Source organism: Coloeus monedula (genome assembly GCF_965178545.1).
Source record: "Coloeus monedula genome assembly, chromosome: 8".
Classification (NCBI taxonomy): domain Eukaryota; kingdom Metazoa; phylum Chordata; class Aves; order Passeriformes; family Corvidae; genus Coloeus; species Coloeus monedula.
This window is the reverse complement of record NC_138788.1, coordinates 26635317-26655999: the sequence shown is the minus strand read 5'-3', so window position 1 is coordinate 26655999 and position 20683 is coordinate 26635317. Positions and strand designations below refer to the sequence as shown.

Genomic DNA, 20683 nt, shown 5'->3' with positions numbered 1-20683 from the left:
GGTCCCTCTTGCCTTTCTACACACCAGATTCTCTGATGGTGCACGTGCGTAGACATAAGTCCAAGATGGCTTTTGTTTCTGGTTAAAAAACTAGTATTTATCTTAAGACTAGAACAAAGTAAGGGTTGTAGGTGTTACTTGCCTGAGAACGTTGAAGGAAGATTATAATGCTGCTGGATTCTGCACGGGAGAAAAGACTGTGTGGGAAACTGTGTGAAACAGAGGAAAGCATCTCATTGTACTCTAGGTATCCCAACTAGCACTGGTTTAAACCAGAGTGCATGAGTCATGATTGATCATGAAAAGAAACACGATGCTTATGTGGAATGGACAGCTATGGTGAAAATTTGTATTATAAATTTCCATGTTGTCAGTTCATGGTCTTCTCCTATTCCTGCTACTGGCTGTGGTTCAACTGTCTATAGAAAAGCTAAATCTCTTAAACACAAGTTTCTAGAGGAGATGACTCCTCTTTAAAGAAAATTAACTTATGTAATCTGAGGAGAGGCAGAGGCATGCTTAGGGAGCAAGGAAGTCTTCTAATTTTCTGGATTTCTTAAATCTGGTCCAAGGGGAGGCATTATGATAGTGTTTCCTTTCAGGAAACAGTTGAATTAATTGCTTTTTCTTCTAGGATTTTCATTTCACAGGATGCTGTTTTAATGGCTGATGCATTCTTTACCTCTTTCTTGGCAGGGATGCTAATTACTTGTCTGTAGAATCACTTTGCATCTCCAGCCCAAACACATACGAACATGCTGAGTTTGGAAATATAGCACCCAACATCCTGTGCTTGGCTGTCAGTCCCTTGACTTTTCTGGTGGACAGTTTCAGACCATGCTGCTTCCTTCCCATCTCTGATAGCCAATTTGTCATTGGAAATTCAGGAAAACCCAGAGCTGGCTCCTGGGTCTGTCCTGGCCGTATAAAATGGGACATTCAGCAAGTTGTATATCTGCTTCTGTCTTCCCTTTCCATCCGCATCTTAATCCAGAGTGACAGGAGCTGCCTCTTAATATGTAAAATGCATAATAATGCTGGTGTCCCAAACTGCTGTAATTGAGAAAACCAGTAAAATAATTTTACGTTAAAGCCTGTTGGCTCTTACAAAGTAAAGACCTAAACCGAGAGGTTTTCATGACTTTTCAAGGCGGTTTCTAGGCCAAGCACAGTCAGCCTGTGTCTGGGTTTGGGAGTGCAGAGGACCTGTCTGCACTGTTTGTGTTGCGTTACAGAGCCGAGGTGCAGCAGCCCAAGGGCTCCCTCCACATCTGGCACAGTGCTGTGCCTGCCTCGTGGCTCCACCTCGAAATGCATGATTTCGGTATGGGGGTGAAAAAGTCAGAAATAATTTAAAAAAAAAAGGAAAGAAAGACCAGTGATGTGGAGGAAGGGAGGGAGAGTGGTTATTTTGCACCTTTTGTGGCCCCTGTTCGCGTGAGCGCCTGCTCTCATTCATAAATGGCTCTGACAGCCGAAAGCCCTTGGTCCGAAGAGAAACCAAACAACTGGGGGTTGGCTCCGAGGGCTCCAGAAGGGCGATGGAGAGGGGGAGCCGAGCCCCGTCCTGCCGGGGCTGCTCTGCCGGGGGAATGCGGAACTGCGGAGCTGGCGGGGGGCAGGCGGGGGGTGGCCGTGTTTGAGCAGGGATCTGGCGCTATAACTTTTTTTCTTCTTCTGTTTCAAGTAAACACTCTTCCCCGCCCTCCCCTCGCTCCCTCCACCCCACCTCCCTCTCTTTCAGTCCCGCTCATGTGTTTCTATTTAAGGGCTGCAGTGCAGACGAATATGATTGGCATCTACAGCCCCCTCTTGACTTTCAGCTCAAGCCTTTAGAGTGGAGAAGGAGCTGAGCCGCCAAGGGGAGAGCTGTTTTTTCTTTGGGTTTACTGGGGGGATGGCTCAGCTGTGGATTTATACTGCTTCTGCCCAGGATTTTTCTCTCTGAATGGGAGCAAGGATTGTGGAAACCATGTTGGGAAGAGGTTTATTTTCAGAATCCATCATGAAACTGTGCAACTAATTCACTTTTTTGGCTCCTTTAAAAATTTTTTTTTCCTCCCCTTTTTTCTTCTTCTTCTCTCCAATGTCCCTCTGTGCTGCTGGGTTGTGGGCCAGAGGAGGCTGTTTCTATATGGCCAGCCATTTGGGGATATGCTGCGAGCCAAGGTTGTTTGCTGATTCGCTTGGCTCTGGTGACAAGTTGGCCTGTTGTGAATCGGATGGACGGAGGTCGCTCTCAAGGAGCCATGGCTGGAAGCTGGCTTACGGCTTGCTTTTTCCCTTCCCCAGGTGCTGATGCTAGCTCTGAACCCATGATCCTGGAGCAATATGTGGTGGTGTCCAACTATGAGAAGCAGGAGAACTCTGAGATCAGCCTCCAGGCTGGAGAGGTCGTGGATGTCATAGAGAAAAATGAAAGTGGTAAGTTACATTTGCTGCTTTTCCCTCTTCCAGTGGTCTGATTTTTGCATTTGTTCCTCTGCTTTCAGTTTCCTCATCGCTACTTGTTAGCTGTACGTTTGCTCCATCTAGTACAGTTACTATGTCTGGCAGAGGATGTTGAAGTTTCTCAATGTTGACTTGGGCTGGGGGCCAAATGTTGCCTTCTACTGTAAGAATGTTTCATAGGTTTTGTGTGTTAATTAGCCAAGGTACGCCAATGGAAAATGAAGGTGACTGAGAGAAGGATCTGCAGCTAATGAAGCTGATGTATAGTAGGCTGCTATAGTTGCCCTGCTGTCTCTTCAAGTTTCTGTCAGTATTTCCATTACTAACTCCCTTTGCAGAGGATTTATAGGATGAGTGTTTAAAAATTGCTTGGGATGAAACTTGGCTTGACAGCTTAGCCCGTGGCCCAGAGCTTGGTAGGGAGGGGAGAGAATGTGCGTAGATAAATACGTGGCCATGCATAGTTTCAAAACTTCTTGCAGAAGTGTTAATTGGGGAATTTTGAGGCAGAGAGGTAGAGGCTGTCATGTAAAAGCAAGATAAAATCCCCTTCTGCCATGCATGGAATAACCAGCTTGCACTTGGAAAATTATATTTTTGGCAAGTGTTTGTATAGATGTCTTTTGTCTGCTTTAAGTTTTGGATGCCTGGTAGCTTTGAGTTGGGCAGAACACATGCAGGAGACTGTGTACGTGTGAGTGGTTGGAGTGGCTTAGCAGCTGGTTTGAATAACTGCCTGTCTTCAGCAGCTCCCCCTCCTCCCCTCCAGCACTCTGTGTGTATTAATGCAGAGCTCTTGTCCAGGACTGGTTTCCAGCCCACTCGTGACTTGTGTGTCCTCATCCAGGGGAGCTGCTGACATTTGGATCTGTTCAAGCCAAGGCTCACGTTGTGGTACCTCCACATTAAGAGCCCTTGCCACTGGCAGGCTCTGGAGAGTGCTGGGCACACCAGAGCTTGGGGACAATAGGGCACCCTGATCTGAGGTTCAAATTCATCTTCCAGAGCTTTGAGCCAGGTTATCCACAAAGGTGACCATGCACTGTATTTTTTTTCCCCCCTCTTTTAATGGAGTGGTAATTTCTCTGCTGTATGAGAGCCTCATGTGTGTTTGGCTCAATGTGATACAGTAATTTGCTGGCTGGTGATTTAGTGTGGAGTCCAAAAGGATTGTATGTGGAAATGCACTGGCTAGTGTGAACAGAAATACCTATCTCCTGGGTACTGACTGCGTCACTTGCAAAACTAATGGGAACCAAACTGGTCATCTGCCCCACTTTGAAGCAATAGTTAGGATTGAAGAGGGAAAAATGTCTTTACTTCTTGAACTGTCTGGCCTAGTGGGCAAGCATCCTGCCTTCCAAGCCTGTGGCTTCACTGTCAATAGTGGGTGTCACTGCCATCAGAGCAAGCCTGGTTATATTGTGGCAACTTATATTCATATTCATGATATCCTTGTCTTGGATAATGGCTTATGGAGCCAAGGGAATTAATTGGGCTGTTTAAATAATACAAGCAGTGTCTGAATTCCAGTTACAGTTCCTTTGTGTTTTCTTTTAGTGTGGCCTCTCTGCCTTGCACAGTTCAGACCACATTGTATTGAACCACATGGTATGTGGAGATAGAAATGGAGAATGTCAGGGTTTGAATTAATTAGTGGGTCCAGAAATGTGACTCTTCTAAGGGAACATCCTTGAACTTGGATTACACTTCTTAAAACCATATTTGGATACTTGGCAACCAGATTCCTTAATGTCCATGTAAACACGAAAGGAAATCTGAAGCCCAGAATTCCATGCTGTGATCTTGCTTTTTATATTTATGTACATACAAAATAAAGCTATATCCATATCCTTAAAAAAACCCAAACATATAAGCACATAAATCACAGACTGGGGATGGAGAGAGCATCCCTTGCTTGGATGACTGTTTTAACTGTTCTGGTAGAGAACTCATGGTTTAGTTGTTCCAAGAACAGGACTCCAGACATAGTCTCTTAATTCTCCCCTAGGTTAGGGATACCACAGGAATGACTTCAATATTCTTGTATTGTCTTGTATTTTCAGCTACTGCTGAACCTGTGGATGGCATGTCATGAAACTAGGAAAAGTTTCTCAAGTGTCAACTTTCAGAACTCAGGAATTATGGCTTGAATTTGAGTATCTGGTTAGTGTAAGCAGGCACCTAGAAGATGTGGTTATGACCTCTGAGAACGTGGGGATATAATTTTCAAGAAAATAAGATTATTGGACTATGCACGTGCATAATAATTAATTTGACTGTGTTGGCTTGTAAGTGCTGTGAAACTCTACCTGTGATGTATAAATTAGACTTATTCTTCTAATCCATACAAAGGTGAAGCAAGGTGTTACGGATGTCACCTGCAGCAGGGGACAATGTCTTCAATGAAAGGAAGGAAGAGTGGCTGGACAGGTTGCTAGCTGACGGCAGAGAAGTCCTGTCAGGCTGGACGGTGTGTGTTGGATGTGCTGTTGGGCCAATGTTTTGAACTTCCTTGTGTGTATAAACATGTATATAGCATATCATATGTCTGCTTTGGGTGTTTCTTTAACTGAACTTTGGGGAAGTTAGATGTGTAAAGGCACAGATTACGGTTTCATTTTAAAACCTTGCCTGAATAGAGTTGCCTGCTGATGCCAAGGATGCTTAAATGGTTCTTTTGTTTTCTGGAGTAGAAAAAACTTTAACTTGGCTTTGTTGCATGGCTTTCATAAGAAAGAAACACCTTTGCTTTACTAGTGAAATGTCCCTATTTTTTTTTTACACGAGGAACCTCAAAACCAGTTTCCAAATGATGGTGCATGTTTCATGTCCTGCTGGATGTTTTCTTCTGCACACTTCTAGGGCCTGAGCTAGAGTTACCACCTTTTCTGATGTTTACCTCCAAATTGTATGCTCTCCTGAAAGGACGTAAGCTGTGCTTGTTCAAAGGCCAGTGTATAAGGCAGAGGTAGAAGGGGGAAAATATGGTATTTGATTTATTGAAGCCTCATCTAGTTTTCATCAAGCTACTTTAGCTTCATCTTAAGTGGGTTACACTTACTGCATAGTATTATTCAGTGTAACTTCTATCATATAAGAGATGGTATTTAAGGTGTCTCACAGGCAGGTATGTACAAGCCCATTTGGTAGGGCCTTGTCTCGTATTTGGCTTTCTCTTTCACTGAAAGAGCTGGCTAAGTTGTCTTCATTATTGTGCCAGTGAAAGTTATTGCTTGCACATCATTTGAAGTTAGAACTTCTGTCCCGTATTATGACTTAAGAGCAAGGTCAGTGTAGCATATGTGGTGAATAATTTCCAAAACCCTTCCTCTGAGTTGTGAAGCCTTTGGGTCACTATAACCTGGTTGTTGCCGCAATTACTATGGAAGCAAACCTTGGTAGACTGAAATAAAGCTGTTGTACTTCAGAACAAGTTATTTAGTAGTGTACCAGCTCTCAGACTTCAGTATTTGGTTTTTGCAGCAAATACCTATCTTGCTTCAACAAAGATTGTCCTTCAGATCTTCATTCTGTTCATAAGAGCAAAATACCCAGAGTGTGCCTGTTGTATCTGATGAATATTTATCTCTTTCTTTTAGCTGGGGAGGAAAATCTGCATGTAGCAATGGTCGCACATGCATCAGGAGAAAAAAGGAGGTTTATAGTCTCTACAGGTGTTGTCTGGGAACAGGCTGTAGTTACAGGGCTTGTGTTTCTTGCTAGAAGTGACTGGGATTTGTTTAAAGGCATGGTGTAATCAACCTGCTCTGTCCAACACTATCTAAATATTTCTGAGTTGTTTCAGAAAAACTATGTGAGTAATTGGCATAAGTCCTGTCTGTTGACTACATAGGCTTCTTTAAACCTTAACCAATAAAAACCTTAACCTCGTGGAATGACTTAAAAATGTATTTCTGTTGCAGAAAAGAGATGTTGTGACTTTAAAGCAGGAATCTGACAGATTTCTTTGAGGTGGAAGAGGGAGGGACTGGGCCAGAGCAGCTCCCTCTCTGCTATGTTTTGCATGGATGTGGCTTGAAATGGTCAAGTTATAAACTGTGTCGGCAGTGTTTGCAATGGAAAACCTGACAAACAGTGAAGTATGAGCACACTCCAGAGCGCTGCTGCTGCTCTGCTTGCAGGCAGAATGGGAGCTCTTTCCTTGCAGCCCCTGGGAGCCGTGCCTGCGGTGGAGGCGTCGTGGGATGGTGTTCTCAGCTGGGCTGAGCAGAACTGAAGCCATTTCCTCTGCAATTACATAACTGCAGACCAATTTTCAATGTTACAGTACATGTAATATGTAAAACAAGGCTATTATGGTTAGTGTAACTTTATCAGGACACAAAGGAATCTCTGGGAAGGGAGGCTGCTCTGCTCTCTTTAAAAGTGGGATGTGGGACTTGGCACTGAAGTATCCATGAGGAAGATCTCTGCTCATCTGGGAGTCCTGGCTTAAAGGACTTGGGACTTGCTGGTTGCCCACACAGTGTCAGGAGATGAGTGTGTGCCTGACAATGTCCTCTGCTACACCATTTGGTTTCACTGGCGCTGCTCGGTGGCTGCAGTTGTGAGCTAGGAGAGGGACATAGGCCACAGCTCTCGGTTCCTGGGGATGCACTGGCTTCCCTGTTGGAAGCTCCCTCTTCTCAGATTGAGGGCTTTTTGAGTTAGGCTTCTGGATCTTCATGGGGAACACAGCACCCTTTATTTGAAGGTGTTGCTTTCCAGGGTTAAGTAAGTGGGTTTATTTGGTACCACATGGGGCCAAGATTACTTTCGTGGTTAACTGCTGCATCTTGGCTAAAGGCGCACCCTTAAAGTGTTCTAAGTAGAAACAGAAATACGGTTTCTTGAAACTCATGGACCAATCTTGCATCTTTATATCCCTTCTGCCATGCCTGTTTTTGCAAGTTGCATTGATTTTCAGTCACCTTTCTTGAGCGTTGGTGGGGCTTTTGTTTTAAATTTTGTAGAGATCAGTGTTTCTATCTTGCATCTGCTTTTTGCTGCTCTGCCTCTTTTTCTAGGTCCTTGTTTTCCTGATCCTCCCTTTATACACAGAGGGGATCATGTGCACTGCTAGCAAATGTCTCTGAGCATTAGTATTATCTTGTAAAAGCTGGCCAAACCCAGTACACTTCTGTTTATTCTAGCAGATAAGTGGCAATCTAGCAGCTTTCTAGGTTTCAAATGTGGCTGTAGCTCTACACCAAATTGCAAATGCAGTTTCCTAGTTTGCTTGTGAATTGTCAATAACTTTGCATCCACTAGTCAGATGTGCTGCCAGACACAGTAATTGCCAAAATTATGCTCTATTTCAGGTGCAATTGTGCGTGTTGGGTTTCTTTAGAAAGTGACTTTTTTTCCCTTTACATAGCATTTCAAGACCGTGTAGTTCATCAGATATGATGCAGGACTTGATTTCTGTTTGTACACCCAGCCCAACCTTGCCCTGCTGTTTGCTCTGAGAAGCTACTTCAGTTGTCTGTGTTTCCACTTCTTCCCAGTGTGGCTGTGTATTTGAGTTTTAAGCCTTGTAGGGGAGACCAAGGTCATGATATAAGAAGTAAATCCTCCCTTATAGAGCAGCCCCTTCTCTTGATCAGTCCTTGAGCTGTGCCTGGAATTTGAGGAGGAGAAACAAACACTTCTGTGGGTTCAACACTTTTCCCATAGCGCCATTGGCTTTATTCCAGAGGACAGGTTTAGGTGAGTGGCCACCACTAAATATGTGGGACAGCTTGTCTTGCTGCTTCTGTACCAGAGTTTGTAACTTTTTAACAAGGAGAGCCAAGTTTAAGGAAGGACCACCCCCAGCCCCTTTTTCAAAAACAAAGATGTGTGGCCTTCAGTGTCCATTCTGAATGCAGTGCTGCCTTGCTGTGTGTCCTGCCTTTCTGGCACCAGCCCAGCAGCAGAGGATACTTGATCCACTTATGAATCAGTTCCTGTCCTGCTGCAGTTTCTGCCCAGTGTACGTACTAATGCAGACAAACAGCCATCTGAGGAGGCAGGGTGGGTGATTTGGAATTTTTGGCTGGGAGTTACTGGAAAGTTGTTTAATGTCATAAAAAACAGTGTTTGTACAAGTCTTCTCTCCAAACAGGGACAATGCTGGCAAAGCAGAGATGCTTTTCTCCTTCAAATGCTTGCAACTTGGGGTTGGAGAAGAGCTTCTCTGGGCAGGCAGAGGTTCAGAGCTGTCTGTGTGGAGAGTAAGGATGCTCAATGGCACTTGCTTGTCTCACTGCAGCAGCGTCTTTGTCTTCAGGCTTTTTGGAGGCAGTGATCAAGGCTGATTGTTCTCTTGCTTTGTTTTGCAGCAGCAGAAGTAAAGCATCCTGTTGGTGCATCTGGTTGCAAAGGGTGGGTTTTATTTTAAACTTTAGCTGTCTTGGAAACTGCTGTCTCTGGAGGGAGCCTGGGTGCCTTGTTTTAAAGTAGTCGATGGAAATGGAGTATTGATAGGAGGAACAAGGACATTTACATTAATCCAGGTTCTGTGCTGGCTCCATGGGAAGCCTGGGGCAAGCTTGGAGCAGAGAGGTAAAACTGGATGTGATGATTTGCTCTAGCTAAGTTCTCCTGGAAATCAGCTCCTTTCTGGGAATACTGTGCCTGACCAACCCTGCAAACAGGCACTCCTTCTTCCAGTGGCCTGTTTGCAAAATGTTGAATGGATGGAGAGAATTTACACTCGAACCAGAAACAGCCGGGTCAGCGGGAGATGAGGAGGAGCCCTCCCTCCTCTGCTCTTGGGAGCCCAAGGGTGGGGTGACACTGTCTAATGACTTTAGCAGATGTAGTAAGCTGGAAGCAGCCCTTTACAGCCTACCCTGACCTCTCTGGTGATTGTTTTGTAAGCTATTTTCTGAACCCCTTTTTTTCTTGCCTTTTTTCTAATCTGGTTGAATTTTTAACTCTGTGCCTCTGCAAGGATAAAGAGGATGGTAGCTGCTTTCTTTTTCTGGCTGTTTTACTTTCAGCAGTCAAAGCATGTTGGTATGGCTGAAGCCCTCACCACAATTTAACTTGCATTTACTGTGCCCAGAAAAGAATCATGCCACATTTCTGAAGTAGTTACCTCTGAGCTGCAGTTCAAGGCTGCCCTGTACATAGGTTTGAATGGTAAGGAGGTGGGACTGAAGTTCCTAGACCTGCCTATTGCTTGAGCATCACCACACAAACATCTCCGCTGAGCTTGGGATGTTGCGGCATAAAACAAAATGCTTGAATTATGAATGTTTTGTAATATTTATGTTACTATCTTGTGATGTCTAAATGGCTTCCTCTGCCCCACTTAGTAACTTACATGGCAATTGATGTTTGTTTCTGTTTAAGAGCTTGGAAGGTAATGCTCTGTGTTGGAACCAAAGCAGGGTTGTTATTACTCTGTTGGTTTTGTAGTTGTCCTCTATCACTGTGGAAGACAAGGTTTTTCTCCACTGCCACCTCTGAAATGTCTATTGTTTTGTGACTGTGCAAAGGGATGAAGGTGGGCTCCTGCTTTTCTGCTGGTACTATTCATTCCAACCCTGTGAGAAGGGGAGAGTGTCCCTTTAATTGTGCTGTGACATTTCCATCTCTTCTGGGAAGCTCTTCTGCATTTCAAAGATCTCCTTGCTTGGTTTTCCTTTGCCCAGCTTTGAATTACGGTTGGTATTTGCTCTGCCTCCTTGATGACAAGCTCATTAAGAACATTTGAAATACAGCTGTCTCCTAAAACTCTGCTCTTTGCAGTGCCTCGTTCTGCTGAAGCTTTCCTGGGACACCTTCAGGCTGTTCTGGAGCTCTGCTGCTGGGGATGCTTTGCCTGTTGGGATGGAGTTGTTGACTGTGGCTTGTGTTATTTGGGTCCCACTGGAGTTGGGAGCAGTTCAATGTCATACTAAAGTGACCTTCAGTGTATTTATAAAGCCTTGCAAAAGTTAGCTAGTTGTGGTGTTCCCTTGGGTTCATAATTGAAGGTTTCAGAGTTGTAAGAAATGAATTACTATTTTCCAAGCAACACTGCCTCATTTCATTCCCCTATAGAGGGAAAAGAATGATTAACAAGTGATAGGGCCACAAAAGATGTCATGGGGTCATGTTTCTCTAAAGCATTCTCCTTTTTAATCTACCTATCAGATTCCTTTTATGTAGTGTTCACTTTTAAATACTTTTAAAGAAACATCTCTCCGGATTAAGACATGATGAAACAACCTCCAATTTGAAACTGTCCCTCTAGAACCTATCTTTTCGAATGTTTTGTGCTATAGGGTGTGGTTTATATTAATTTTTTTAGTCCTACACCCATTGTTTGTCTTAATCTTGGGCAATTGGCGTTCTGACAGGGCTGGTTCAGTTATGTGGGGCTTTTTCCATTTTGTGGAGATATCTAAAGTCCATCCACTTTGACTTTTGCATTGATTTGCCTTTTCTTTAGCTGATGTCATGCCTCTGTGGGATAACTCTCCCACACCTCCAGATTTCTCAAAGCTCGGGAGAAGGGTGATTGCTGTGAATAAGAAGTCTCTAAATACATTAAATATTTATCTCTCGGGCTGTTTTTTTCCCATGCTGTCTTCTAAGCATCCTGCTGAAGTAAACAGGTTCCCTTTTCAACTTCCCTCCACCTGGCTTGATGTAGAACAATATACTACCCATTCAACTGTAGTTAGATCTCCAATCTAACTGTAGATTAGAGAACATCTACATTTCTCTGATTTCTCAAGAAATGGGAATGAGCCTAACGAGAGGAACTCCCCTGCTTCACAAGTGCCAGCAGAGCTTGCTGGGGCCAAGCTTTCACACAGGCAGGACTGAAAGAAGTCTCACATGGTTGCCAGGTCAGCATGTGAGGAGACTTTTCTTCAAACCACAAGGAGTGTATTTCAAAGGGGAAGAAAAAAAATCAGCGTCAGCCCTTGCAAAGATTGTTTCTCATCTGCATCTGTTTCGATTTCTCCATATCCAAGGTGCTGAGACCCCTCAGACCTCCTTGAGGAGCAGGAGAAGGAGCAAGCCTGTCTGGACTTCATATTTGCTAGCTGTGGGCATGAAATCTTTTCCAGGATTTCTGAGACTGCCCTGTTAGTCTGTCTGCTGGGGAGAGGATGTGACCACTGAAACCACAGACTTGAAGACTTAGTTGTGCATGAAGGCACTTTAGCTTCAGGCCAGCAGGGCACATTGGTAACAGTGGAGAAGCAGTGGCACAGGCTTTGCTGCCTTTAGGTTTGCCATACAATACATGCAGGTACTCCTGAATAGTAGGATATGCACCAGGCCTCTGAAAACTTCAATTCTGAAATTTCCAGCTGCCTTCAAGTTTCTTCCTCTTTCCCTTCTCATTTAATCCTGCCCTGCTGAGACTTTATGCTTTATTCCCCGTTTCTCCTGCATACCCTGTTTGGAGCCCAGGATGGCAGGCTAAAAAGGAAAAAATGTTACATAGCATTGCCTGTTGGAGCCTTTACTCCTTACCTCTTCTATTTATGCAGTCACTGCCAGTTTTGGGACCCTGAAACCTGCTCCAAGAAAATGTTTCCAAGGAAAATCTGCTTTTCATATTGGAATGCATAAACTTTCTAAGATTGAGTTTCCCATATCAGCCAAATAGGTCACCAGCTTAGCACTGCTGCAAGAAACTACCTGGGCCAAGAAGATACAAGTATATTGCTGAGGCCTTTCAATGAGTCCCATAGTTACCCTGTGAGCTACATTCCGTTGGATGTGACTGCTTTTTAAAAAAACAACCAAAAGAACCCTAAAAATTAATTTATTTGAATTATTTCATAGTTTTTTGTTATATCAAAGTTTCTTTTAAGAAAGCAGGTCAGTGAAATGTCTTTAAATAAGTCCCCAAAATACTAAATTTAATGCATAATGACTGATGTTTTTTGCCCTTTGTTCTAGTTAATCAAGACAATAATTATACACAAAGACTTTGGCTCTTGTAGTGACTTTCAGGCCTGTTTTTCAAAGTAAGCAAAAGACTGATGGTGCATTTTTGTTGTGTCAGATGAGGACAAGATTAATAAAGGATGGAAGAGATTTTTTTTCCCCCCCAAGCTGCATAGCAAATAAGCAGTTCCAATACTACTTTGGCACCAAAATGGAAGCTGTAATCATTAGCAGACACATTTCAGTTACGGCCGGCAACATAACTCCATGCTTTTGGCTTTCATGTTAAAAAGAGTTCAGTTTTACCACAAACCAGTTTCTTGTCCATTTTCAGATTTAGCAAAACCTATAGGAGTAATTGCCCTGCTTAGGAGTTTCATAATACAGTGAGATTTAGGGGGGTGGCATGATAGACGGGTGCATGTTGGCTCTTCCCATCCACCCCCTGGGGCTGGGACATCAAACTTCCTGGCATTCTTGATGGAGAATTTTAATTATTTTTTTGGTAGAAAGGTGTTGGCTCACAGCTGGGTTAACCAAAGCAATTCTGGAAGAGGCAGCAGATGAGATGGGCTCTCCTGGAGCTCTGTTTTACAGGCTGGCTTCTCGTTACTATGTTTATTGGCAAGTTTGGTTTTTTGTATCTTCATACAGTGTGACTTATCTGAAAGTTGTACATGCAGTGGGACATCACTTTATTTCAGATGAAGCCTGACTGCAGTTGTACTGGCAACATAGTCAAACTTTGTCTTGGTGAGAACAGCAAGTATTTCCCGGACCTCGCCTGAGTCTGTATCTCCTATTTGTTCCTGCAATGGGAATGTGTGCTGGATGCCCTAATGTGTTGCTTTGAAAAGTTGTTGTAATTCAGTCGCAGAACTGCCTCCAGCTGATCTGGTACACACATGCACACCCTTTCTGGTAAGCATGCTGGTGGTTGGACCGTAATGCAATCCTGTCTCCCAGCCCCTGGAGGGTTAGGGCAGTGCTAGGTGCACTTGTGCTGCAGACTGAGCTTCATTTTGCTCCTTTATTAATAAACCTGACACGTTTGTTTAAGAATCCCAGACTGTTCTGATACTTGGATAAAAGAGAAAGTTGCTTTCTCATGACTAGCCCAGCCTGACTATCCAGACCAATGCTGACAGGCATGCATCTATGCTGATGAGGGCAAGGTAACACCTTCATGATTTGATGTCCAGGTCTTGAGGTGCTGCACTGGCTCTTAAACTGTGACCATATGTGCAGGTGGAATGTATCCTTCTTAAAGGACAATAGCTCTTAGGGACAAAATCTGGCAGGTGGAATGATGAATTTTGGTGGGCTGAATCTGAAATGAAGTTACAAAGGCCCTAAACATGATCCATACTCAAACACAATGAAAGTGATGGGGAGGGGTGTACAAGGTAAATCTCCATGAAGTGGTGACCCTAAGGTTGGAAGAACAGCATCTAGCATTAAACCTGAATGGCTGGCTTGAACATTGGTAAGTTCAGAAATGGCACTTCAATCTCCCGCATGGACTTTCATAGCTTTTGGATGTTACTGGAGGCCTCCATGCACGAGGAAAAATAGAGCTGCTTGGAATAACTCAACCCATTCTTAACTGAGTATTGCTGAAGATTTAGGATAGGAACCTGGCAAGGTCCCTCACTGACCATTAAAACCCTAGGATTAAACTCAAGGCCAGTTTATTCAGTGTCCTGGAAACCACTTTGAAGAGTCTGCACTTCTGGGTGTCCACAAGGGCAAGACTGCACACACTGACTCGTGGGAGAGGAGGTGAAGTTTGCTTGTTTGCCTGAAAACAGGATCAGGAGTCTGAGGGACAGTTTCTTTGAGGTTTTGTTCTTAATTCTGACTAAAATTCCTTATTGTTACCAAGAAGGAAATGCTTTGCAGAGTATGAAGAATCAAAATTACAGGATGGCTGTATGCTCAGGGTGAGCTTGCAAATTATTCCCTATTCAAGTAGACCTTCTGTGACCAAAATGTCCTTGAATAAAAGTAAAATGTAGAATGTAGAAGTAGAATGACCAGAAATAGGGTGCTATTTTCATTGCCAGGCAAATGGGATAACTGAGTCCTGTAGAAAATGCCTCTTTTGCTCCTCCTGAATACAGGAAGCAGAGCTGGTTCCTGTACCAGCTACAAGTTAAATTACACATTTGGTCATTCCAGATGTCTTTGTATTTTTAGAGCTGACTATGTGCTTCCTGGACTGTTAGCCTGTTGGTTTTAAAATAAGAAGTGGGCTTCTGGGGTTGGCGTGTGAACCTTTCCACTTAACTGAGAACTGGGAAGTTAAGTATCTCTTTCACAGAAGTGTCCAGGGTTTGAGAGTCAGCCACATGAAAGGGTGTTGCTTTCCCTGTGCCACCCCAGAGCCTCCCTGGCAAACAATCCTAAACAGAAGCCAACATCCCACAATAAGGACACTGTCTGCAGAATGTGCATGTGGGATCTCAGGATCTGAATGGTTCTGGGGATGTCTTGCAAGATCCCTGCTGACGCTGGTTTAAATTTGGCTCTGGATACCGGGAATTGTTGTGTAGAGACATTTGAAGGAAAAAGCTGGTGGTTTTAGAGAAACTTCCATTATAGATGAGACATAGCCACCCTTTATAAGGCTGTGACAGATGCCAGTGTTGAGACCTCCTTACATGGTGCACTTGAGTTGCATAAGGGCCTTTTTTCCACCGATTATGTGCAGACATGGCAGAGGCTGAATGCTTGGGTATGCACTTGCCTTTGGCAAGTGTGTCTTGGAGGCACTGAAGTGACAGGAATTGAAATAGTGACTGGGCCAGACTCACCTGTACCTTAGCAATGGCTGCAGGCTGCCAGATGAGCTACTCTGGCTTCTGTGAGCAACCATGCCAAGTCATGGTACATCAAGAAAACTGTCTGCTACAGCTGAAACTTGCCTAAAGTAGTAATTCTTCTCCATATTCTCAAATCATATAATCCTTCCTCTGTTTCTTCTTTGACTCTTATTTAAGCAGACTCCCGAATGGACTACTTGAGTGGCCTCGGGTAAATTTGGTGGAAACTTAAATGCACACAGGGGGGAAACATCTGAAAGGAGAAAAACTGAATGCAGGTGGAGATTAGTGACTTCCTTCCTGGGTATCATTTATTCTGCTGTGTCTCTCATTCCTTTTCACTGATCTCCTATACCTTCTGTCAAGAACCTAATGTGATTAATGCTTTTTTGTGAAAGCTAAATCCTCCTCTAATTTCTCCTGTCAGGAACACATTCTAATATAAGGAAATGTAACACAGCATGTTCCTTAGTTCAAGGAAATCAAAATCCTGTGTTTCTTTGGGACTGAAGTTTTACAATGTTTTACCTTGACAATGTGATGCTGAGGCATTCTTCTGTAGCTGTAAAGCCATGTCATCATCAGGTCTTGGTGGATGGACTAGAACTGGACTTACAAGGTAGTGCTCTGGAGTCAACTCAGCCATTGGTACTTAGTGTTTTTCTTTTGAATTGGCAGGAAAGAGCCTCAGTTGCTGTAGTTGAGCCTGACCTAGATTGGTAAAAATAGCCATCACTTCAGAAAGCAAATTTTACAACTTTAGTCACCCCTGTTCAACTGGAGCTGTAGCTGAGGTCAGAACTACTTATCTTTGACTTCTGAAGCTGAACAGTCCCTCTTTCTGGGAGAAAGTGACCCAGTAAGGCAAGTTCCGCTGAGTTCTCACCAATGACCAGCTCACACTTGAGACACATAGCTTCTACTTGTGATACATTCCAAAGGAGTATGTAGCACCAAAATAAAAGCTCCTGAGCTACTTTACATTGTTAGCTGTACTGTCTTCTGCTGTTCTTTAGCTATTTGTTGTATCTGTAGCCTTAGCAATATCCAATTTTTAACAAGTCCTTTGCATGGTTTTGGAGAGTATAGAGAGAATATTCGTTATAAGCAAGCCACTGTGTTCTTCCTTTTGAGATTTTAATGTGGGATAAAAAAAGAAAGATATATGAGTGATTCATCCTGCAGGCTGTAGTGTTAATCCCATGAAGTTTATGTGAGCAGTGTGTGGCCAGCATCCTTGAAAATGGTCCAGGTGCATTAGTTGTGGGAAGTGCTGTGTGGCCTGAAAGGCAAAGGATAGTTAAAATCGACTTCTTTCTTGATGTCTGCTACTCAGATGTATCCCTTTTTCATGCCCTCTTCTCTCTTCCTTAATTTTTCCTTCTTGTGCTCCCTGCTGCCTGTGTTAACTTATAGCATGGAGGAGGAAAATGAGTTGCATTGCTGGTCATGTTTTCCATTCACCTTTCTCTGCTCTTTTGCTGCTTTCCATTCAGGAATGCCAACACTGAGACAATGATCAACTGATTGACTGGAATTGTACAGTTTTGCCAGTGAATGGGTCTGGATATCAGCTTTGTTCAAGTCAATAAGTAGTCCCTGATCATTCTAGTTCTTATAACTGCATGCCCAACTGGGCATGATATTTGTGCTCATCTCTCCATCTGTCAGGATGGGCCATATCAGGTTTTTGTTTAGTTGGGTGTTTATACAGCTTCATAATCTTCCCTAAAACGACAGAGCTGTGCTTCCTGTTCCGTGCACACGAGAGAATATTGCACTGGCACGGCACGTGGTGACCCAGGCTGTGCAGTTCAAAGCCGGCGGGCAGGCGGATGGACCTGGCTCCGTTTGACAGCTCACAAAATTCATAAGGCAGCAGTAGCCAGGAAGCTCTGGAGCGCGTAGGAGGCTGACCGCTGTTACGCAGCTATCCTGTTTTGTTTTGTTTCTCTGCTGTCCAGGGCTGGAGAATTTGGAAGTGGATGCTGGCAGAAGCAAAGCCTTCTCACAAGACTCTTACTCTGTGCTTGGAGAAGTAAAGTCACGTTGTGAAGTCTAAATCTGTAGTGGAATTTGATGATGTTGGTTTAAGGGGTCCAAGAACCATGGCAGAAGTACGTTTTAAAAATAAAAATGTGAGGTCTTGACTAGTCAAGGACTGTTGAGATACTAGTGGAGTCTTTTGAGCAGGTGCTTTCAATTTGTATTTGGATGTTTGTCTGTCCTCTTCTGTTTCAAAGCAATAGTATTTTTGTTGGTGGAATTCTGCCTGAAAGTGTTCAGAAATTACCATTTGAAGGCTGATAGAAGGGATTTCAGAGTCAGAGGACTTTACAGCATGACCAGGCAGGGGCTGAAGAACTGGCAGAAGTGCAACCTTGCTATTTCTGCTCAAGACTGGTTTCTGAATAGGTGGCAGCCACTCTGGAAAATCCAAGTACAGTTCCTTATGAAAATGAGCAGGCTTGGGATGAGGTGGGAGCAGAATACCCAGCCTCCCTTCAAAAAACTGGAGTTTTCTAGCTCTCAACTTGTCATGAAGTTGCTGTTTCCCAAAACCATGTCTCTTCTGTGGTGCAGAAGGTCCTTGGTGGGCAGCAGTGGTATGAAATGATCAGTGTTTGCTCCGGTTTACTCCGTGTTGTATTTTGTAGTACATTCTGCTGATGATTCTCACTCTTTTATTGGCTTTCTATAGCATTCAAAGGAATAAACTGTAAATATCAAATGGCTCCTGAACTACACTTAAACAGCCACACATGGGTTCAAGATGAGAAATCAGGTTCCCAATCCAGACTTTCCCAAAATAGGAATGTGGGTTGTGTTCTGTCTAGCATTTTGTTTTGAATAGGAGACTTTTGGTTAATGTCAGTCTTGGAGGAGAGGAAAACTGTCAGATGTCACAGGATCCCAACTGCTCTTTGTAGAGTGACTACAGCCGAAGACACTGGAGTGTTTCTGCTGAATTTGAGTGACTTCTTAATCATGTGGTGGCAGCATCAGGGTTTCCTGGCAAAAAAAAATGGACAGTAAGCAAAAACTAATGTGTCCTAATAGTAATTTGCAAAAACAAATAACACTTCCTAAGGTGACTGCAGCTATTGGAAATTTAATCTGTGCCTGTCCTTCAGCTTCAGCCTCCAAACCCCTACTGAAACCCTGACTTTCCATTGGCATTTTGGGCATGCAACTGTCTTCTTTTCCATCAGCTTCTTTTCCCTTCTGCTTTTTTGCAGGGTTTCTACTACTTTAGCCCATAGTAATCCACCTTGAACATCATCATGGATTTGATGCCTTTCTGTGGACTATGACAACTTGTTTGTGTCCTTATTCCCTAGGGCTGACTGAACAGCCTGCTGGCTCTTTCAGCAGGGGCAGTACACGTACCCACAGAGAGGTTGGGGCTCTCTGTAGAGAAGGGAAGTAGTCCCTTCTCCCTGAAGCTGAATGATCTGAAATGTGTTCCCTCAAGGACAGGGCTCAGTGTGAAGCAGCTTCTTCTACTGTGGCATGTATCCAAGCCACCGTGGAAGATCCAGGCATTTCTACTGCTGGCTTTGGCATGCCAAGAGTGAAATTCTTTGAGCTCAGAATGTTCCTCTTCTTTCCTCTCCTCTAAGTCTCCAAAATAAAAATAAAAAAAACCCAAAATAACCCAAAACCAAACCAGTGAGTGCAGATAGGTGGTATTGCTGGTTCTTTTCCTGTAACTAGGATGTATGGTATTCTGAAAAGTCTTTCTTCCCCACCAATTCCATATGATACCTGTCTATCCTTTCAAAAACCCAAATGTTTGGCATAATGGCTTCTGGCTGAAACTTCCCTTGTAGGACAAGCTGGGCTCAAGCTATTCTTCCACAATGCCCTTTTCAAAATTCTCCAAAAAGCGGAGTAGCTGTGTGCTGGCAGGCCTCCTCACAGCTGCAGCTCCAGACCCAAGGAGCAAATGGGCAGCTGGATGGTCTCCTGGCAGCAGGTATTGCTCGAGCAGCAGCCTCCTGACTTCAGTCTTGCAGGGGCTGTGGTTATGCTCTTGGACTGCACAGACAGAGAAAAATTAAGATCCTGATGGAAAACTTCTTGGAAGACTGAAACTACTCCTGCACATCTGTCCTCCTTTGGAAAAGGTATTACATGCTGAAGTTATGAAATATTGTCGGAGGGTAAAGCGCTCTCTGCTCTCCAGAGATCCAAGAGCATCTGAAGTGACTGTACTTGGGACAGCAGCGAATCGCAGGGTTCAAGGAGCCAAGTACCATCTTCTCCAGCTGTGCAGAGAACACAGGGGCAGGACTTGCCAAAGACAGTAAGTTGATACGTACTGGCCAGGAGCTGATATCACTGGCCAACCTCATCTAATTCCATGTTAATGTGAAAAGCAAAGATTTATTCAGACTCTGTGCCTGGTCTCACAAAATGAAGTGGCACATGAAGACATCTAATTTAGTGTACAGCTCTCTGCAGTCCAAGTTTCTGTGCACTTCCAATTAATTTATTATTGTAGATGGTATGTACCCATTTGGAATCCCCCCTCTGTTCATATTTAAAATTTGATTGTGTTGTTAAAGCACTAAGAACGTCAAGGGTTTTGGGGAGGGTTTTTGTACTGACTTAGCCTAGCTTTGATGTACTTGCCAAACATCTGTGTGCTTTCTATATATTTTCCTCTTGCCTTCAGAAAAAGGATGGTTGCGTTTATTTGTGGATGAAATAGTTTGCTAGGAATGGCTGTAAATCTGAAGAGCTGAAAATTGTCAAGTGAGCTTATAGACAATAGTAACAGAGAATAAGGAATTAAACCCGGTATGCAGTCTGGAAAAATTAAAATTCTTCAGATTCTTTTTTTTTTTTTTTTCCCCCTTTCCTCCTGCTGGCATGGGGATATATAAAAACTGAAAATCCAGCAAAGGTTCTGATTTGGAAACTTGAAACCACTGCAAATTGTGAACTTTCTGGCCAGACTAGCATAGCGAGGACTGGAAGATGCTGGAGTCAGGCTGTGCTGAATGGACAAGAGCTCCCTGCTGGTAGAGAAGTCTATTCTATTCTTAAATCTCATGGTGCCCCATCAAATTACTCCTGATTTACATGAGCAGTGATGTAACTTGTATTTACTAATATTAAACTGGACATTCATGGTATACAGTTGAAAGTTTTACTGCTAAATCCATGAAAAAGCTGTGGTGCATAAACCCAAAGGCCTGTTATATTTCATTTGGGTTTGGCCCTTAAATTCTGACTCAGTGTAAATTTTCCTGCCTTCTTCATAGGTCAGTTATAAAGTGACTAAAAAGTCCTTATATTTAAGGAAATGGATAATAAGGGAACTCCATATTGTATATCTTTTTGTTTTCTCATTAGATGATTCCATCACTGTAATAGCAATTTATATTATTTCTGTTCCCTTAAAAACCCAATAACACATTTTTAAAAAAATTGAAAACCACAAAAAAAGCCCTTGAGAAATGGGCTATTTGCAGCCATGTCTCTGGAGAACAGACTCTCTAGAGAGTTAC

General features: G+C 43.4%; 1 protein-coding gene across 1 annotated transcript in view; it reads left to right on the top strand.

The window, feature by feature from the left end:
- Window positions 1-20683, top strand: part of SH3PXD2A (SH3 and PX domains 2A) — a gene marked incomplete at its 5' end in the record, with an annotated part of 198359 nt that overhangs the window by 135441 nt on the left and 42235 nt on the right. The window contains 2 exons of the mRNA XM_082285840.1: window positions 1236-1324; window positions 2293-2424. Coding sequence (XP_082141966.1) covers window positions 1236-1324; window positions 2293-2424 — 221 coding nt within the window. The remainder of the gene's footprint in view (window positions 1-1235; window positions 1325-2292; window positions 2425-20683) is intronic.